Genomic DNA, 22178 nt, shown 5'->3' on the forward strand with positions numbered 1-22178 from the left:
AGGCCCAGAGCCCCTCTACCCTTTCTCTCTCCCTGAGGCCCAGAGCCCCTCTACCCTTTCTCTCTCCCTGAGGCCCAGAGCCCCTCTACCCTCTCTCTTCCTGAGGCCCAGAGCCCCTCTACCCTTTCTCTCTCCCTGAGGCCCAGAGCCCTTCTACCCTTTCTCTCTGAGGCCCAGAGCCGATCTAACCTCTCTCTGAGGCCCAGAGCCCCTCTACCCTCTCTCTCTCTGAGGCCCAGAGCACCTCTACCCTCTCTCTCTGAGGCCCAGAGGCGATCTACCCTCTCTCTCTGAGGCCCAGAGCACCTCTACCCTTTCTCTCTCTCTGAGGCCCAGAGCCCCTCTAACCTCTCTCTCTGAGGCCCAGAGCACCTCTACTTTCTCTCTCTGAAGCCCAGAGCCCCTCTACCCTCTCTCTTTGAGGCCCAGAGCCCCTCTACTCTCTCTCTCCCTGAGGCCCAGAGCCCCTCTACTCTCTCTCTCTCTGGGGCCCAGAGCCCCTCTATTCTCTCTGGGGCCCAGAGACCCTTTTTCTCTCTCTGAGGCCCACACCCTTTCTCCCACATGAAGGACTACTCAGGGGACACCTGGGTAACTCACTGTGACAGCACAGCATCCACGGCCCCTTTTGGAGCACAGCAGTCTTTTAAAAACTGCACTCCCTACTGACAATTGGACAGCACTGTCTGGGGGATGCATACTTGAAAAGGGATGGTAGAAAAAAGCATTTTGTATTAACACTTGAACAGTTCCTCTCATTGGAGCAAATACTATGTCATACCGGCATCACTTTTGTCTGTTGATTGTCCTCTGTCTGAACTTGTGCATGCATACATGGCCTATACCAGTAAAGCTGAAGTCCTAACCACTGCAAGTGTACTGTAGAGAGAGAGAACACCAGGCTCCCAGAGAGAGATAGAGAGAAGGGAAGTAACTGCACCAGACAGCCAGACAGACCTGCAAATCACAGCTGTAGTAATGTGGGCATACAGTACAAGGTGCTCAAAGAGAGGAATTCAGCACTGTGGACAGCACCTAGCTACAGTACTCTCCTCTCCCCACTCGGCCTGGAATCACAGCACTGCACACTTGGAGGCTGTCCTTGAGGACTTGTGGTCTGATGCTGTGACCACCTTCTTACCAAGGTGCTGGAGGGACCGGAGGTAGGAGGGAGGGACGCCGGGGAGGTCTTGCCTGGACGATTGTGCCTGATTTTCTTATCTAGAGATCATCAAGTCAAAATAAAGCAACAAGGTCATAGTAAACAATCTTCTATGACGTTCTATTGTCATCGCTGCAATTCTACAATTATTTAACGTCCCTAACCTCTCTACCTCTTCTCAGGTAGCCGGGAAGCTGCGTTCACGTACGCCATCACGGCCGCCGGCGTAGCCCATGCCATCACTGCGGCGTGTAGCCAGGGAAACCTGAGCCAGTGTGGCTGTGACCGGGAGAAGCAGGGTTACTATAACCAGGAAGAGGGCTGGAAGTGGGGAGGCTGTTCGGCAGACATCAAGTACGGCGTTGAGTTCTCCAGGAGGTTCGTGGATGCCCGCGAGATCAAGAAGACCACGCGCCGGCTGATGAACCTCCACAACAATGAGGCAGGGAGAAAGGTAAACAAACACATAGAAGAAATACATTTTTATCTTTTTAGATTGGTGTTTGTCTGTCTGTGTGTGTGTGTGTGTGTGTGTGTGTGTGTGTGTGTGTGTGTGTGTGTGTGTGTGTGTGTGTGTGTGTGTGTGTGTGTGTGTGTGTGTGTGTGTGTGTGTGTGTGTGTGTGTGTGTGTGTGTGTGTGTGTGTGTGTGTGCGCACACTCGTTCATTCGTGTATTTGTGGTTTGTGTGTGTGCACGCGCATCCATGTGTAAACACCCCAGCCCAGATAAAGAATGGAACCTACAGAGTGGTGGCGGCAACCCCTAAATGGGAGTCGTGCTGATTGACAGTTAGCCTCTCAGCAGCCTGTTTTGCTTTAGCTCAATTACAGGGTTTTTTCCTACTATAACGTGGGGTGTTTTTCTCTTGGAGATCTGGCACACTTCTCCTGTGGTGGTGGTGGTGGTGGTGGTGTGGTCCTGGGTTATGTTTGTTTGTTATTAGTCATCCCAGAACAAAGAACAACATGAATCATAACAGAGAGACAGCGAGAGCAAGAAAGTGAGAGAAAGAGTGAGAGAGCAAGAGAGAGTAAGAGAGAGCATGCCTGCCTGGGCTTCTCTGGCGTTCTGGTGACAAATGGATCTAATGAATAAGTCCAGGGTTTAATCGTGTGTTCGCTGGGAAAGCGGAGCGCGGACGGCAGCCGGCTGCCAGATGGAGTTCTGCCATGGCCCTCCATCCAGCCCTTTCATGGAATTATGAAGTGTAAAGTCAGGAACAGGATATTATTGCTGGTCTTTCAGCCGTACCAAAAACACAGCACTGCCATTTCACTGCGCCCATTCAGTTTCTGAAAGCACAGCGACAATACCGGAGTTAACGCAGGCAGACTGATATGAGGGGATCGTAGTCAGATGACCTGTCTGCGTCTGAGTTAAGCCTGGCAGAGGTTTGGTACAGAGGATGGGATTCAATCAAACACACGCTGGGGAAACAGGGCGTTGTGAGGGATCAGTACATTTTTAAGTGCAATCTGTTGATTAACGAGACAATGGGGAAACTCAGCTAAACACATTTTTTTGTTTGAAAGGATGCATTTTCACAGCACAGGAATAATGTGATTTTCTTCACAGTGTTTGTGGTTTGATTGATGCTGGCCCGAGACTACTACTCTACCACTACAAAGATCGCTCTGCATCTAGAACATTCCGACACAAACACTGTAGGCTCCAGTTCTGTGAATCCCAAATAAATACAGACAAACCCATGGAATGATTTAGTCTCTCTGTATACTGGGATCCAGTGAGTTTGACAAATTTGGTCATATCTGACTAATTGGTAGCAGACAAGGTTTTGATGGACACAGTGTAAAGTAAATGTTTTCAACCATTCAGTAATTCGGTTTCACACAGACATTCATTGTGGTTTATACCACCATATATTTTGGGAAATCCTCATTCTGAATCATCATCTGTAACGAGATTGTCGGTTGACCCTCAAGTATTCTATGTACCTTCCCCCCACGCTTTCAATCGAATATCTGCTAAGGAGGGATTTCAAAACACATACAGTGTCAATGTAAGAATCAGGCAGCATTTATTAATCCATAACTCTGTGTACATTGTGTACATTGTGGAAGTGTCTGACAGAAACGATGACTACCGCTGGCAAGTCGTGATGCCAGGAAAATAACTGCTCTGGAAAAATGCCCTGCCAACAAACTAAACATCTTATATAACGAATACATACTTGGTTCTTACAAGTAGAAGCACCCAGTTAGGTTGGAAGAATCATGTTAGGACTACTATATGTATCCCATGTCCTATACAAGCGCCACAGTCTGTTTTTTCTCAATGACTCAATGACATCCACTCTATTCTCCACAGAATACAGCACGTACTGTAGTGACAGAATGCAGATTTACAGTAGGTAAGTAGAGGCCTGTTGTAGAACAAGGATTGACTTGGTCCTGACACTAAACTGCTGAGCACACCACACAATATTTCCCAGATGCCCTAGGATTAGGCATTTAAAAGGAGTTCTCTGCTACACTGTTTGCCACATGTCAGAGATGAGCTTGGTAATGAATGGGTACCAGTGCATTTTGAAACGATTCCGTTTCTAAGATATATGTCTGCTATCTGAACATGTAAGAGTGTTTTGATTTAAGATACGAGGCCTTGAAGTGTTGATTTGGATGATCTGTTTTATTGTGACATCCAATATTTAATACTTCTTTCATTCAAACGTCATGTTTCTTTAGTTAATTAACCAAACCATGATCCCAGCATACACGCTGATCCAGATGCAAACAGTTAATAATCATCTGTCGAGTATTGTCACACCCTGACCTTAGTATTCTTTGTTTTCTTTATTATTTTGGTTAGGTCAGGGTGTGACATGGGGTGGTTTGTTTAGTTTTTGTCTTGTCTAGGGGTTTTTGTATGTCTATGGGTTTTTGACTAGTCTAGGTAGTTATATGTCTATGGTTGCCTAGATTGGTTCTCAATTAGAGGCAGCTGTTTATCGTTGTCTCTGATTGGGAACCATATTTAGGCAGCCATATTCCTTTGGGTATTTCGTGGGTGATTGTCTATGTGTTAGTTGCCTGTGTCTGCACTTTTCATATATAGCTTCACGTTTGTTTAAGTGTTCTTCGTTTCATTAAATGAGAAGATGTGTTCATCCCACGCTGTGCCTTGGTCTCATCCATACAACGAACGTGACAAGTATGTTGTATCTGCAACGCATTAAATAGCTGAATGATCCACATTTAACTCAAGCGTAATGGTGTATGGTTATATGAGATTTATATTTATTTTCCCTTGCTATTGATGTAGTCTTCAGGAAGGTAGGGATAATTATATGGTTGAATATTACCAGTAAGTGTATTTTCCCCTGTTTTTGACATATAGCTGGCATCAGTGTCCCTCTTAGAATGTCAGATATGCCTGGTTTGGTCTACTTCATAGGGAACAGTCACTCTACGCCAGATTGGGAATGTTTGACCCTCAGATGTAAATGGTTATGGCACAACGCACAAAACAAACAACCAGTGTGAATTCAGATCAAACACAACTCTCTATTCTATAACACAATATACTCAAATACTTTCAAATCAAAACATCTGTCTTTGGAATGGCACGCATCTGTCATTGTGAACATCCGTTTCCACTTACAGGGACTCCTCCATACAAAGAGTGCATTCACCAACCGTCTGCTGAAAACGCTTTGTTATTCATTAATAAACACAATATTGAACTCAAATAAATATGTCCTCTGCACTCAGAATGTTTCTTGGTCTCTCTCTAAAGAATTTACACTGAGTGTACAAAACATTAGGAACACCTTATCTTTCCATGACAGACTGACCAGGTTAAAGTTATGATCCCTTATTGATGTCACCTGTTAAATTAACTTCAATCAAATCAAATCCAAATGTTATTGGCCACACATATTTAGCAGATGTTATTGCGGTTGTAGTGAAATGCTTGTGTTCCTAGTTCCAACAGTGCAGTAGTATCTAACAATTCACAACAATACACACAAATCTAAAAGTAAAAGAATGGAATTAAGAAATATATAAATATTAGATCGAGCAATGTCGGAGTGGCATTGACTAAAATACAGTAGAATAGAAAACAATATATACATATGAGATGAGAAAAGCAGTATGTAAACATTATTTAAACATTATTGAAGTGACTAGTGTTCCATTATTAAAGTGGCCAATAATTCTAAGTCTATGTATATAGGGCAGCAGCCTCTAAGGTGCAGGGTTGCGTAACCGGGTGGAAGGCAGCTAGTGATGGCTATTTAACAGACTGATGTCCTTTGAGATAGATCAGTGTAGATGAATGAGAGGAGACAAGTTAAAGAAGGATTTTTAAGCTTTGAGACAATTGAGACATGGATTGTGTATGTGTGCCATTCAGAGGGTGAATGGGCAAGACAAAAGATTTAGTGCCTTTGAAGGGGGTATGGTAGTAGGTGCCAGGCGCACCGGTTTCAGTGTGTCAAGAACTGCAATGCTGCTGGGTTTTTCACGCTCAACAGTTTCCCGTGTCTATCAAGAATGGTCCACCACCCAAAGAAAATTCAGCCAACTTGATACAACTGTGGGAAAAATTGGGGTCAACATGGGCCAGCATCCCTGTGGAACACTTTCAACACCTTGCTTAGAGTCCATGCCCCGACGAATTGAGGCTGTTCTGAGGGGAAAAGGGGGTGCAACTCAATATTAGGAAGGTGTTCCTAATGTTTATGTAACACGGAACCCAAACCGGGTGCGCGCGTGCGCCATCATGCGCTATCGTGCATACATTTATTTAGTCCCCCTACACCAAACGCGATCACGACACGCAGGTTAAAATATCAAAACAAACTCTGAACCAATGACATTAATTTGGGGACAGGTCAAAAAGCATTAAACATGTATGGCAATTTAGCTAGTAAGCTTGCACTTGCTAGCTAATTTGTCCTATTTAGCTAGCTTGCTGTTGCTAGCTAATTTGTCCTGGGTTATAAACATTGAGTTGTTATTTTACCTGAAATGCACAAGGTCCTCTACTCCGACAATTAATCCACACATAAAACGGCCAACCAAATCGTTTCTAGTCATCTCTCCTCCTTCCAGGCTTTTTCATCTTTGAACTTATATGGTGATCGCATCTACACTTTCATAGTATTACCACGACAACCGGCGAAACAGTTAGTCTTTCAATCACCCACGTGGGTATAACCAATGAGGAGATGGCACGTGGGTACGTGTTTCTATAAACCAATGAGGAGATGGGAGATGCAGGACTTGCAGCGCGATCTGCGTCAGAAATAGAAAGGTGTTCTATTTTAGCCCTTGGTATCGCAGACGCGCGTTGGCACGCGCGAGCATTGTGGGTGCAATAATTGAATAACATGGATTTCTAAATTTATTTTGAGACGCTCGCGCACGCGACGTGTCCGGTCTGGTCAGCATGTAACACTGAACAGAAAACAAAGCATTGGTGTGAACTGTGAAGTTGACGTTATATCAGAGAAATACCATCCATAGAGCAATACCATCCAAATGTCTATTCAATCAATGAAATCGGCAGCAATTTCAACAAAATACCCGTATACCATGGGTATGACAAAACATTTATTTTTACAGCTCTAATTACTTTAGTAACCAGCTCATAATAGCAATAAGGCACCTTGGGGTTTGTGGTATATGGCCAATATAAGACGGCTAATGGCTGTATCCAGGCATTCCGCGATGCGTAAGAACAGCCCTTAGCCGTGGTATATTGGCAATATACCATACCCCCTCAGGCCTTGTTGCTTAAATATATATACAGTATATATATACAGTTGAAGTTGGAAGTTTACATCCTGACATTTAATCCAAGTAAAAATTGCCTGTCTTAGGGCAGTTTGGATCACCACTTTATTTTAAGAATGCGAAATGTCAGAATAATAGTAGAGAGAATGATTTATTTTAGCTTTTATTTCTTTCATCACATTCCCAGTGGGTCAGAAGTTTACATACACTCAATTAGTATTTGGTAGCATTGCCTTTAAATTGTTTAACTTGGGTCAAATGTTTCGGGTAGCCATCCACAAGCTTCCCACAATGTTGGGTGAATTTTGGCCCATTCCTCCTGACAGAGCTGGTGTAACTGAGTCAGGTTTGTAGGCCTCCCAAGGATGAACCAGACTTGTGGAGGTCTACAATAGTTTTTTTGAGGACTTGGCTGATTTCTTTTGATTTTCCAAGGATGTCAAGCAAATTACTGAGTTTGAAGGTAGGCCTTGAAATACATCCACAGGTACACCTCCAATTGACTCAAATGATGTCAATTAGCCTATCAGAAGCTTCTAAAGCCATGACATAATTTTCTGGAATTTTCCAAGCTGTTTAAAGGCACATTCAACTTAGTGTATGTAAACGTCTGACACACTGGAATTCTGATACAGTGAATAATGAGTGAAATAATCTGTCTGTAAACAATTGTTGGAAAAATTACTTGTGTCATGCACAAAGTAGATGTCCTAACTGACTTGCCAAAACTATAGTTTGTTAACAAGACATTTGTCGGGTGGTTGAAAAACGAGTTTTAATGACTCCAACCTAAGTGTATGTAAACTTCTGACTTCAACTGTATATACAGTACCAGTCAAAAGTTTGGACCCACCTACTCATTCTTTATTTTTACTATAGAATCATAGTGGAGACATCAAAACTATGAAATAACACATATTGAATCCCGTAGTCACCCAAAAAGTTTTAAACAAATCTAAATATATTTTATATTTGAGATTATTGAAAGTACCCAACCTTTGCCTTGATGACAGCTTTGCACACTCTTGTCATTCTCTCAACCAGCTCATGAGGTAGTCATCTGGAATGCTTTTCCAGTAGTCATGAAGGAGTTCTCACATAGCTGAGCACTTGTTGGCTCCTTTTCCTTCACTCTGCGGTCCAACTCATTCAAAACCATCTCAATTGGGTTGAGGTCAGGTGATTGTGGAGGCCATGCAGCACTTCATCACTCTCCTTCTTGGTCAAACAGCCCTTACAGCCTGGATGTCATTGTCCTGTTGAAAAACAAATGATAGTCCCACTAAGTGCAAACCAGATGGGATGGCGTATCGCTGCAGAATGCAGTGGTAGCCATGCTGGTTAAGTGTGGCTTGAATTTTAAATAACTCACTGACGGTGTCACGAGCAAAGCACCCCCACACCATCACACCTCCTCATCCATGATTCACGGTGGGAACCACACATGCAGACCCGTTCACCTACTCTGCGTCTCACAAAGACATGGCGGTTGGAACCAAAAATCTCAAATTTGGACCAAAGGACAGATTTTCCAAATTTGAACCAAGGACAGATTTCCACCGGTCTAATGTCCATTGCTCGTGTTTCTTGGCCCAAGAAGGTCTCTTCTTATTATTGGTGTCGGGTCTTATAATAATGATGGACTGTCATTTCTCTTTGCTCATTTTTAGCTGTTCTTGACATAATATGGACTTGGTCTTTTACCAAATTGGTCTATCTTCTGTATACTATCCCTACCTTGTCACAACAGAACTGATAGGCTCTAACACATTAAGAAGGAAAGAAATTCCACAAATTAACTTTTAACAAGCTACACCTGTTAATTTAAATGCACTCCAGGTGACTCCTTCATGAAGCTGGTTGAGATAATGCCAAGAGTGTGCAAAGCTTTCATCAGGGCAACGGGTGGCTACTTTGAAGAATCTCAAATATAAAATATATATTGATTTGTGTAAAAAAAGAATTTGGTTACTACATGATTCCATATGTGTTATTTCATAGTTTTGATGGCTTCACTATCATTCTACAATGTAGAAAATAGTAAAAATAGAAAGAAAATCCCTTGAATGAGTAGGTGTGTGTCACGTTCCTGACCTATTTCTGTTAGTTTGTTGTATGTGTTAGTTGGTCAGGACGTGAGTTTGGGTGGGCATTCTATGTTGTCTGTTTCTATGTTGGTTTAAGGGTTGCCTGGTATGGCTCTCAATTAGAGGCAGGTGTTTGGCGTTCCTCTAATTGAGAGTCATATTTAGGTAGGTTGTTTCACAGTGTTCGTTGTGGGTGGTTGTCTCCTGTGTCAGTGTTTGTCGCACCATGCGGGACTGTTCGGTTTGTTTGTTCATCGTCATTTTTGTGTAGTCTATTTTCCCTGTTCGTGCGTTCTTCATGTTTTATTGTAAGTTCGTATGTCTAGGTTTGTCTACACATTCGTTTTGTAATTTTGTTTATTCAAGTATAGTTCGTTTTCTGTCTTCGTTGTTTTGTCGTGTCTTAATTAAATCATGTCATTTCTCAACGCTGCGCCTTGGTTCAATCACTACTCCTCCTCTTCGGATGAAGAGGAGGAGGACTACCGTGACAGTGTGTCCAAACTCTTGACTGGTTCTGTATATTTATATATCTATATATGCAATTTCTCGCATGGAATAGCCTTCATTTCTCAGAACAAGAATAGACTGCCGAGTTTCAGAAAAAAGGTCTTTGTTTCTGGCCATTTTTTAGCCTCTAATCGAACCCACAAATGCTGATGCTCCAGATACTCAACTAGTCTAAAGAAGGCTAGTTTTATTGCTTCTTTAATCAGGACAACAGTTTTCAGCTGTGCTAACATAATTGCAAAAATGTTTTCTAATGATCAATTAGCCTTTTAAAATGATAAACTTGGATTAGCTAACACAACTTGCCATTGGAACACAGGAGTGATGGTTGCTGATAATGTGCCTCTGTACGCCTATGTAGATATTCCATTAAAAAATATGCTGTTTCCAGCTACAAGTCATTTACAACATTAATAATGTCTACACTGTATTTCGGAATAATTTGATGTTATTTTAATGGACAAAAAATTTTTATTTTCTTTCAAAAAACAGGGATATTTCTAAGTGACCTCAAACTTTTGAACGGTAGTCTATATAGTGTCATTTTGCCACAGTGCTATGGTGTATACTGTACTTAGACATTAGTTAACAGTGCTCCAAATACATCACAGACAACAGTTGTCTTTTGGTCCATGCAACAGTGTGGTATCGCTCCATGTTTTGACACTTTTAATTAAAGAATATTAAAAGACTGTTAGAGACATTGAAACTTTATGCTTTCACGTATTCTCAGACTAAAAATTGGTTCATGATTGTTATCTGAGTATGTCCTTTTTAAAGTGTCAGGGTAGACTTTGGAGCAGTGTGATTCATTAGTATCATTAAATGTTCTCGTACTTTTTAAAAAGAAACATCATCAGTGTTACCAAGCCCAATAGAGGATTGTTGGACAGCATCCTGTCACGTTTTCACCTTGCATTTGGTTTAGGAGTTCAGTAGTTATTGCCAAACGCACTAAAATAATATCCCTTCAAAGTATAGCTGTTGGCTCAAGAGGTAATTCGTAGGGAGTTTTTAGAAAAGTGTGGTGGTTCACCAACGTTTGAGAACAGCTTGGTCTTGTCTAATGTTCTTTTATTATAGAAAAAATATATATTATCCAAGGACCATCTTTTCTCACTGACCTTCTGTGGATTGTTTTTCCATCATTCATTCAGCAGCAGAGCTAGCTAGCAACCTCTTCACCCTTTGGGTTTCTTTTGGTTTCTCTTTCCACCCAAGTCAGGTCATCTCTGTATTTCAACACTGGGCCTACCCCAGTAAAACAATGTCATGTATGACTCTCTCTCCCTGTTTGTCCATGTAATGTTCAGCAATGTAATCTAACACCATGTAACCTCCCCTATCCCTGTGTGTCCATGCAGGTCCTGGAGGAGCGGATGAAGTTGGAGTGTAAGTGTCATGGCGTGTCAGGCTCCTGCACCACCAAAACCTGCTGGACGACCCTGCCCAAGTTCCGAGAGATCGGCTATGTCCTGAAAGACAAGTACAACCAGGCGGTCCACGTGGAGGTGGTCCGGGCCAGCCGACTACGCCAGCCCACCTTCCTCAAGGTGAAGAAGACCCAGGGCTACCGCAAGCCCATGGAGACCGATCTCGTCTACATCGAGAGGTCGCCCAACTACTGCGAGGAGGACGCAGCCACGGGGAGCGTTGGCACCCAGGGGAGGCTGTGTAACCGCACCTCGCCACACACGGACGGCTGCGACCTCATGTGCTGTGGCCGGGGCTACAACACGCACCAGTACACCAAAGTGTGGCAGTGCAACTGTAAGTTCCAGTGGTGCTGCTTCGTCAAGTGCAACACATGCAGCGAGAGGACGGAGGTGTTTACCTGCAAATAAAGGGGCATGACATAACGGACCTACAGTACGGTACTATAATTGGGAGGGGCGTGGCAGGACTAGCTGGATGACAAGGAAGACCCCCAGAGAAAAGATAAAAGGACATGTCTTGGAATAGTGAGAGATTTAAAAATAAAAAGGAATGGAATGTTCAATATCAGCTCTTCATGGCATCGTTTTGCACAGCAGAATATATAGGAGCTTTTTAAAAGAAAAGTGAGGGCTAAATATCAATAGGTAATAATACTCAAATCTTTGACTGACTGAGACAGAATAATGTGTGATCACGTACTGATGTAAAAGTTAGGACTACAGGAAGCAAATGGTGCCTGGATGGGAACTGTGCATTGCACTCTGGAATTTGTTGTTATTTTTTTCACAGAATGGATTCTTCATGGAACAGAAAGACAGACTCTGGAGATGTGGTAGAAAAGGACAGTAACTGTTAAGGGATGAGACTGTCCTGAGACTCTAAAAGTCTTTCAGTGAGAACTTTGAGTTTTACTTTCTTTTTCCACAGAGGGAGAGCTCAGAGGTGAATATTTGAGCCCCCAAACTGGAGGTGTATCTTTTTGGAGCTGTGTAGACATGAAGAACGCTGTGTAAGTGTGGTGCCTTGGGGCACATTGAAAGTGGAGAAGTCTCTATAGTAAGCCCTCTGCTGCCAACTGGAATACGGTGGAGTATGTTAGTTTTCCAGTCACACTGGAACTGTCTGTTTGAACACTGAAAATAAATTGTTTATTTATGTTATAGTATCTTAAAACAAAGCACTAACGGGTAGAAATGTATTTTTATGTACTAAGTGTAAAAATTACTTTTTAGAAAACTCTGACTGAAGATAATGCGTGTCTTTTAGAATATGGCCCCATCCCACTATCAATCCCCCTTTTTCTAAAATGGTTTCATTGCTACTGGTGTGTTGACTACATAAAACATCAACAATACAGGGTATTTCACATCACAATCAATCACATTGGTTATATTTTGCTGTAGCATAGCTTTTGTTTGCAGTCATTTATGCAGCAGACGTTAGGCCTACATCCTGTCTGGGTTATTTAGCATAGACAGTCGCAAGAGAACTAATCTCTTAACCGCAAAGATCCTTCCTCAATTATTTAAACATGATATTGCTGGATGTATTGTAGAGTGGTACACTGATATTAGTTTCTATTCAGAAACGACCAAAATTAAAAAGAAATAATCTCCCATTTGACTGCTTTTTGAAATTTATTGCAAAGAAAAACAAGACTGAGAATCAAAGAAAAACAAGACTGATAGTCAGTGAGTGAAGTCTGCTGGTCGTGAGAGGAAATGTTAGGTTTTAGCCAACAGTTTCGGTAATTCACTGCATCCAAAGCTGTGTTGGCATTCTCATCTCTATTCATTGGTTGTGGTTATACTATACCAAGTGTCAGGCTATGTAGAGTTTCATTGACATAAACCATCAGTATACACCACTGATCAAAAACAGTCATTATTTTCAGCATCTTTTCATCATGCTTAAAGCTAGAATACTTAGTTGCAACATCCATTTTTGGACTTATAAACTAATGGTATATACCCATTGATTTTTGAAGAATATAACTTGTAAATGCCTCATGAGCTTAGTTCAACTGTCTCATCCTATCAGAACCCCAAATATAAGCCTGTTTACTCCAATGTTTGTAAACAACATAACCAAACACTGTATAGCCTTAAAACATGATTGAAACTATAATTTTGATATCAGGGATGGTCAGTCATTGCATCCATAGCTCTGTCTATGAATTTGAGAGTGGTTACATTTCTCCAGGCCCATCCCTCAACTTTTTCCCAAAACAGAGGCGGGTGACCACTTTGGTATAGTTTCAACAGTCGATTCTAGCTTTAACCTTCATATGTTGATAAGCGAATATTTGCTTTCTGCTTATTTGAGATTATGATGACCCAAGGTTTACCTGTCAGATGGGCCAGTTTCTTTCTTGGCTCATTTTCTTGGTTTTCATAAGATAGACAGATCTGTCATCATAGGTTTTGCATATTGAATAATATTCACTCAATTTAGGTGAAGGTGCTGTTTTATGGTGGTGATGATGTAAATCTAGTCCTTAATAGTTTTCAACTATGCTATCAATGTAAGTGCTACTCCAATGCAATACTAGTGTAATTAACTGGATAGTCTGCTGACTAAAGCTAACTATTTAATGTCATCTAGAGCTGTAGCTGAGGAACGCTCAACTCTGTTCTCTTATCCGCTTATATCCGTCTCGATATAAGAGAACGGAGTTGAGTGTTCCTCAGCTACTAGAGGTGCAGGTGTATAAAATGAATATGCGTTCTAATTTTGATTAATACCACCGCAGGCCTGTTGCTATTTCTAGATACAGTATGAACTCAGCAACAAGGGGACAAAAGTGTGAAAATGATCCAAACCATCTCTCAGACAGTTTCTCATAATATTACTAATACACATTTAGCGACACCAAAACAAACAATATGAAAAACTCATCCTGAATCAGTTATTTCCAACCTCTTTGGCAGAAGACCATACAGTTGAAGTCGGAAGTTTACATACACTTAGGTTGGAGTCATTAAAACTCGTTTTTCAACCACGTCACACATTTCTTGTTAACAAACTATAGTTTTGGCAAGTCGGTTAGGACATCTACTTTGTGCATGACACAAGTAATTTTTCCAACAATTGTTTACAAACAGATTATTTCACTTATAATTAATTGTATCGCAATGCCAGTGGGTTAGAAGATTACATACACTAAGTTGACTATGTCTTTAAACAGCTTGGAAAATTCCAGAAAATTATGTCATGGCTTTAGAATCTTCTGATCGGCTAATTTACATAATTTGAGTCAATTGGAGGTGTACCTGTGGATGTATTTCAAGTCCCACCTTCAAACTCAGTGCCTCTTTGCTTGACATCATGGGAAAATCAAAAGAAATCAGCCAAGACCTCAGAAAAAAATTGTAGATATCCACAAGTCTGGTTCATCCTTGGGAGCAATTTCCAAACACCACGTTCATCGGTACAAACAATAGTACGCAAGTATAAACACCATGGGACCATGCAGCCATAATACTGCTCAGGAAGGAGACGCGTTTTGTCTCCTAGAGATGAACGCACTCTGGTGCGAAAAGTGCAAATTAATCCCAGAACAACAGCAAAGGACCTTGTAAAGATGCTGGAGGAAACAGGTACAAAGGTATCTATATCCACAGTAAAACCGAGTCCTATATCAACAGTCCTATATTGCCGCTCAGCAAGGAAGAAGCCACTGCTCCAAAACCGCCATAAAAAAGCCAGACAAAGGTTTGCAACTGCACATGGGGACAAAGATTGTACCTTTTGGAGAAATGTCCTCTGGTCTGATGAAACAAAAATAGAACTGTTTGGCCATAATGACCATCATTATGTTTGGAGGAAAAAGGCGGAAACTTGCAAGCTTAAGAACACCATCCCAACCGTGAAGCACAGGGGTGGCAGCATCATGTTGTGGGGGTGCTTTGTGGCAGGAGGGACTGGTGCACTTCACAAAATAGATGGCATCATGAGGGAGGAAAATTATGTGGATATATTGAAGCAACATCTCAAGACATCAGTCAGGAAGTTAAAGCTTGGTCGCAAATGGATCTTCCAAATGTACAATGACCGCAATCATACTTCCAAAGTTGTGCCATATTGGCTTAAGGACAACAAAGTCAAGGTACTGGAGTGGCCATCACAAAGCCCTGACCTCAATCCCATAGAGAATTTGTGGGCAGAACTGAAAAGGCGTGTGCGAGCAAGGAGGCCTACAAACCTGACTCAGTTACACCAGCTCTGTCAGGAGGAATGGGCCAAAATTTACCCAACTTATTGTGGGAAGCTTGTGGAAGGCTACCCAAAACGTTTGACCCAAGTTAAACAATTTAAAGGCAATGCTACCAAATACTAACTGAGTATATGTAAACTTATGACCCACCGAGAATGTGATGAAAGAAACAAAAGCTGAAATAAATCATACTCTCTACTATTATTCTGACATTTAACATTCTTAAAATAAAGTGGTTATCCTAACTGACCTCAGACAGGACATTTTTACTAGGATTAAATGTCAGGAATTGTGAAAAATTGAGTTTAAATATATTTGGCTAAGGTGTATGTAAACTTCCGACTTCAACTGAATATTGTTTGGGCCAAGTGCGTGTTAATCCACATAATGTTATAAGTCGGTGCTCATCTCAGTTGCCCATGTCAACTGTTCCACCAAATACCCAAAGCCCTTGTTTGGGCTCTGACTCCCTGAAATGGAACACATGCTTTATATGTCTGGCCATTGTATGTAGAGGTTTGAGTTGCCAACATTTATATAAAACATACCCCTTATTCAGAACTTCCAACCACCCTTAATATGGCGATTGGCGATATGAAGGAAGCATAAATCATTAAATATTGTAAATACATTATTTTGTACACAGCACATGTTCATAGTAATCTGTGCTTTGTTTGTCTTCGTTATGGCACGCAGGGAAAAAAAGTGAATTATCTCTCGAAGCCCATCTCCGAGTCAGACAGTCACATGCGAGTCTGAGAGAGACTGATGAGGGGAGGATAATAGTAATAATAATAGTAATAATAATAATGTCTGGAATGGAGTGATCGGTATCAAACACATGGTAAAAAATGTGTTTGATACCATTTAATTCTTCCCTTTCCAGCCATTACAATGAGCCTGTCCTCCCAAATTATGCTTCCACCAGCCACATGTGGTCTTGGGGCTTTGTGAAGGCTCATTGGGAGTTCTTATGTTGGGTAATTAGAGTTGTCTGGCTTGGATTGTCAGAGCTGCCTCTGAAGATAAACCTTCTCACTCTATCATCTGATTAACTGGTCTAACTCAGTCACCATGCATTGCCCAGGTTCCTGACTGCGGTGCGTCAATATATCACCATTTGATATGAGATAACTTATTGACGTCAATAAGTTATCTCTCAAGTGTTACGACCTCCTTTATATGTTGATAGAGTACCAGTACAGTGATTATCTTAGCTCTCTGGACCCTCTCCATACGCTCTGTGTTGGCAGCATTGGCATCCAGTGTCACTGGGGAAGTGGAGCTCCATGCAAATGACCTGTGCTGAATAGGCAGTGCCTCAGTTTGCCTCTTGTTTCTGGACACAAACGAGAGTGTCGTTCTTTTGAGTGTGTTTTCTAGATGGATGGGATGGCTGGATGGAACAAGGATGTGCATGTGCAGCCGGAAACAGCAAGTGAAAAGAATGGTTAGGAGAGAGAGGGGCTGGTGAAAATGGGTTGGGAGAAGGAGAGAACGTGTGGGGATACTGTTAAGGGAGTACAACTGTAGGATTAACCTATCAGTTCTGTGTGGCGGAGAGCAAATGATGTGAATCACAAATGTTTGATTTGTGTTGCTGTCTTTTCCTCAACCGGGATAATGTGTTCTCTAATGGTCAATATTCAATAAGTTAAATAAAGGTTAAATAAATTAAAAAAATTCAAATCCAATTAAGATCAGATCAAAAAGTAAGAATAAACCCATAGCCTACTCATCTTTGAACCAATTCATGTGTTGGTTAGTTCCCTTGTTCGTTGTGGATGGTTAAATCAACTTTTCTATGGATTCTCATATGGACTCTGAAAGTCAGTGAGCAAGACTTGGGTTTGTTTATGTAGCCACAGCTTCAAATTAGCATTGTAGGAGCTAAGAAGTTCATGTCATTTGCTAGATAGGTTTCTCAACTTAGTCGATACGAGGGAACAGTCGGTGGTTGTATTTTATTAACGTTTTATTAAAAAGTATGGGATTCCAGCAAAAAAAGAAATGTGTGCAGCTACAGGGGACAAACATAGGTACACGGTAAGGGTTTAAGAATTTACAGAGACTCAATGCTGTTGGAGGTACACGCACAGTCATCTGCGCTCAACTCCATAGATGTGATGTAGATTGTGGAGTTGAGAAAAATGTGCCTAGTCATTTCCTAGTGAAGGACTAATTTGGGTGAATGTTGCCTTTAAAATTGAAAACTTGGTATTTTAGCATTGACAATATGATTGATATAACAAATTAGTTATCCCTGAAAAATAAAGAAAAATAAAATAAACATGAAATTCACTTGGGCCAGCATGTATTTAATAAAATTCAGATATGAAGATATTACCAGATAATTTAGACAACAAAATATTGTTTAATTTCTATTTAAATCCAATTTTTTTTTTTTTTAATCAATGGTGTCAACATTGCTATTTTTATACATGACTATGAGTCAAAATCAACATTTCCATGGGTATTATTGTTGAGTTTTATGGTATATTTGACATGTGATATATATATATCTACAGCTTTGAAACAGACAAGTGTCTGTGTATATTTGTAAAGATGATGGGTGAATTGGTATAAAAACCACAATATTAATGCATAATTACATTACTAGGTAATATTTTGACCGTTGTACAAAAAGAGCTTTCAAAATTACAGCTATTGAAAACAAATCTCGTAAATTATGTTTTTTTATTATGTGAAAAGTGTAAATGGTTGCTGTGTGTTAAACTTGGACAACATTTAGAATCCAGATCTTAATGTAAAGTGGCGCTACATAACTGTGAAAAGGGCCATGCTACTTTATTAATTTAGTGGGGGCTCCCACTCCTTTATGTGAAAAGCATTACAGCCGGGCACCAGAGCAGAAGTAAGATGTGTTTTGTTAGTTGTCTGAAACCCTGGGGACCGGAACCACATAAGCTCCCCATACTATACCCTGGATTGAGAAAAATAAATCCATTTGTGTCTGACAAACATTTTGTCATTAAAAAATATGAGATAGAAAAACAGACTTTGCTGTGTGTGTGCCTTCTTGTAAACCAGCTATTGTTCAGGTGTCAGAATCATTAGTTCATTGGGTTATATTCTGCAAGCTAATGCTTCTGGTCTAATTCACACTATTAGAGAGCGACGTGTCTGCTTTTCCAAATCAGGGCCCGGGATGGGAGAGAGAGTTGCAAAGTAACACAGTCATTAAAAACTAGTGGGGAATGGATGAACAGTGGTTGTATCTGTAACCAGCCCACATCTATGGTCATGATTAAGAGTTTAGAGTGGGGACAAACAAGAGGGGGAGGTCTGATCCAATGTACATGACTTTGGCAAGAGAACGAGATCCGTTAACTTAAAGATGACTGAGGGTGCATCCAAAATGGCACCCTATTAGGGCTCTGGTAAGAAGTAATGCACTATATAGGGAATAGGGTGCCATTTGAGACACAGTCGGAGTCTAAAGAACATAAGAGAGGCCCAAAAGGCTGCCAAGTCTCATTTGAGACCAGTTGGTTGCCCACAGCACAGAGCAAAGAGAGGATGAAGAGAGGACAGGAAGCTGGATGCCCTCCCTCGTGAGTTCCTGATCAATTCTAGTGAATGTTTTCTCTCCTTTTTTTCTGGAAGTCTTTGCTGTTCAGACCCATTGAAGTGCCTGCACAGATTGACCATGCAGTGTTGTTCTGCATCAGCTGACAAACATCCCCATTCACTGCTTCTGGAAATGGGGCAGCGTTAGTTACCGCCTATGGTCTAATGGGCCTGAGTCAACCCAGAGGCACAAGAACCAACTGTCAGCTTCAAGTATCAGACCAGCTCTATGTAGAATAGATATGGGGTGGTCACCAAAGAGGTAACAAAGACGTTAGCTAGTCCTGCCTTGCACAGAACTACCGGAAAACACCAGTGTAGGTGTCTTTTCCCTTAACATTTCAGAATTGACAAAAGCACTATAGATTCCTCCAGCTTGGCTCAGGGGATCTGGGGATCTGGCTCCACCCAGTAATTTATAACTTCTGTGAAACAAACGAGAACCTTAGGATCAGAGGCTGGCCATCACAGATAAGACACAGCTGCGGTGGGGGAGAGAGGCGAGGGTGGTGAAAAATAAATCTCCTCAAAACCAGGGGGGTGGAGTAAATTCAAGGAGTCAGGAGTCGTTGGAGTTGACGTTTGAGATTTTCCAGGGCTCAAGAGAGAAGAAAGGAAGGACTGTTGTCTTCCAGACACTGAACATCAATAGACATTGAATTGACAATGTGCCCAGTGGGATGATGGCTTTTGATGAGCTGAACAGAAAGTCCTGAGGCACTACTGTGCTGCTGAAACAGTCTGTCCTGGTATGGTAGCACTCTGTAACGTGATGTAAGAATTTTTACAGTATAATATGTCATTTGATTGTAATCTTAGACTCAATTCAATCTGTATCGCTGAAGCGTTATAGACTGCGAATTATACATTTTACGGAAATTTACGATTGACTGCTAACACGGGAACATTGTCTTTACATTTCAACCACGCTGTAACACCATACAGATTGAATATGTCGCTTAGTCTGACTTCAGTGTTCCTGAGAGGTAAATCAGCTGATGTCCACGGATCTCTATTAGCTCTAAAATGTATTTCAGATCTAAAATGCATGTTATCATTTTCTGTGATCTAAGAACAACACACCAAAACTCAAGTGTTCTTCCAGTAAATGGAATCAATAGAAAATAGGTGCAAACTATTTTTGCCAAGTCAACAGGACCTATTCCTCTGGTGCATCAAAGGTTACAACACAGTACTGTACCCAGTTCCAAAATCACATGGCCTTTTATCTGCTGTTAGGTTAGAATGGTGTTTCTCATCAGTTATTTTACATTGTTTTGACTGCTTGTCTTATTGAAAGACCGCCATTTTGAGGTTTCGCATCGTCTGTTTGATATTAGTGGCAAGGAACACATGGCTATTCAAAGGCAGAGGCCTGAGTGACATCATAGACCGCATGGCGAAGCCGGGATCGTAACATCAGACCCCAGTCAGAGACTTCTTAAATATATACTGAACAAAAATATAAACGCAACATGTGAAGTGTTGGTCCCATGTTTCAATAGCTGAAATAAAAGATATCAGAAATTTCCCATACTCACAAAAAGCTTATTTCTCTCAAATTGTGTGCACAAATGTATTTACATCCCTGTTAGTGAACATTTCTCCTTTGCCAAGATAATCCATCCACCTGACAGGTGAGGCATATCAAGAAGCTGATTAAACAGCATGATCATTACACATGTGCATTACACATGTGCTGCCACTCTAAAATGTCACACAACATAATGCCACAGATGTCTCAAGTTTTGAGAGAGCATGCAATTGGCATGCTGACTGCAGGAATGTCCACCAGAGCTGTTACCAAATAATTGAATGTTCATTTCTCTACCAGAAGCTGCCTTCAACATCGTTGTAAATAATTTGGCAGTACGTCCAACCGGCCTCAAAACTGCAGACCACGCGAGTGGCTCAGTGGTCTAAGGCCCTGCGTCTCAGTGCTTGAGGTGTCACTACAGACACCCTGGTTCAATTCCAGGCTGTATCACAACTAGCTGTGATTGGGAGTCCCATAGGGCGGTGCACAATTAGCCCGGTGTCATCCGCGTTTGGCCGGTGTAGGCATTCATTGTAAATAAGAATTTCGTCTTAACTGACTTGCCTAGTTAAATAAAGGTTAAATGTAAAAATAAAAAAATGTGTAACCAGTCCAGGAGCTCCATATCTGGCTTCTTCACCTGTGGGATTGTCTGAGACCAGCCACATGGACAGCTGATGAAATTGAGGAGTATATATTTCTGTAATAAAGACCTTTTGTGAGGAAAAAATAATTTCGATTGGCCGGGCCTGGCTCCCCAGTGGGTGGGCCTGGCTCCGAAGTGGGTGGGCTTATGTCCTCCCAGGCACACCCACGGCTGCACCCCTGCCCAGTCAAGTGAAATCCATAGATTAGGGCCTAATCAATGTATTTAAATTGACTGATTTCCTTATATGAACTGTAACTCAGTAAAATCCTTGAAATTGTTGTATGTTGCGTTCAGTATACCTGACTACCCCACTACCCTGCATCGTACTACATTGTTGTATTGGTGTAGTCTTCATCTATAGGATTCAACTTGTATACCCCCCTTTAGAATGATTCCAATTACCTTCATTTATTCAACAGTACAACTTACTATATGTAGTCTTCTTGGCTTCAAACATTAACTTTAACACACATTACTTGTTAGAGGCTGGTTCAGGAGGCTACATAACATTTGCATAATTCCAGGAAATGGTCAACCAATATCAATAAGTTGCATATTCATTCTAAATAATCACTTTCTTATTGAGACTAACAAAGACAACGAAAGGGGTCATAATCTACAAGCAAATGTTGCTGTTTTTGTTTGCGACAAATTTGAGCACACCTCTTAGAATATAAAAAATGTGCTATTCATTGACATTTCAGCAGTAATATATGTTTAGAGATGATTTACTCAAATTCTTCAGGGTAAATGTGATAGACATTTGATATTTACTAACTATACGTAAGTAAAACTTTAAATCATTTCAGATGAATAGATAATGTGAAGGTGAAAGTTGTATGTGGAGACGAGACATTTGCCTTGGGAGTCATTTTGCCAGCACACCTGTTTATGTTGGACAGGGGCGGTAAGCGGTGCTTGTAAAATACAGGCAAGGTTAATACTTATGTGGTGATTCCTTCAGTCAGGCCCCACAGCTACAGTTAAGACAGCATCAGTACTCTTACATGATGTGATGGGTCCAACCCCAGGCTGAGCAGATGGGTGTGTGTGTGTGTGTGTGTGTGTGTGTGTGTGTGTGTGTGTGTGTGTGTGTGTGTGTGTGTGTGTGTGTGTGTGTGTGTGTGTGTGTGTGTGTGTGTGTGTGTGTGTGTGTGTGTGTGTGTGTGTGTGTACACGTTTTACGATACTTGTGCGTACCAGAAGTCCTCACAAGAATAGTAAAT

General features: G+C 41.4%; 1 protein-coding gene across 2 annotated transcripts in view; it reads left to right on the plus strand.

Annotated features, from left to right (window-relative positions):
• Nucleotides 1–18194, plus strand: part of LOC129855219 (protein Wnt-7b) — a 65165-nt gene extending 46971 nt beyond the window's left edge. For both annotated transcript variants that reach the window (XM_055922631.1, XM_055922630.1), the window contains exons 3-4: nucleotides 1345–1616; nucleotides 10887–18194. In XM_055922631.1, coding sequence (XP_055778606.1) covers nucleotides 1345–1616; nucleotides 10887–11366 — 752 coding nt within the window. In that variant the 3' untranslated portion in view covers nucleotides 11367–18194. The remainder of the gene's footprint in view (nucleotides 1–1344; nucleotides 1617–10886) is intronic.
• Nucleotides 18195–22178: the final 3984 nt, after the last annotated feature.

Source organism: Salvelinus fontinalis, chromosome 5 (assembly GCF_029448725.1).
Source record: "Salvelinus fontinalis isolate EN_2023a chromosome 5, ASM2944872v1, whole genome shotgun sequence".
In the NCBI taxonomy this organism is placed as follows: Eukaryota; Metazoa; Chordata; class Actinopteri; order Salmoniformes; family Salmonidae; genus Salvelinus; species Salvelinus fontinalis.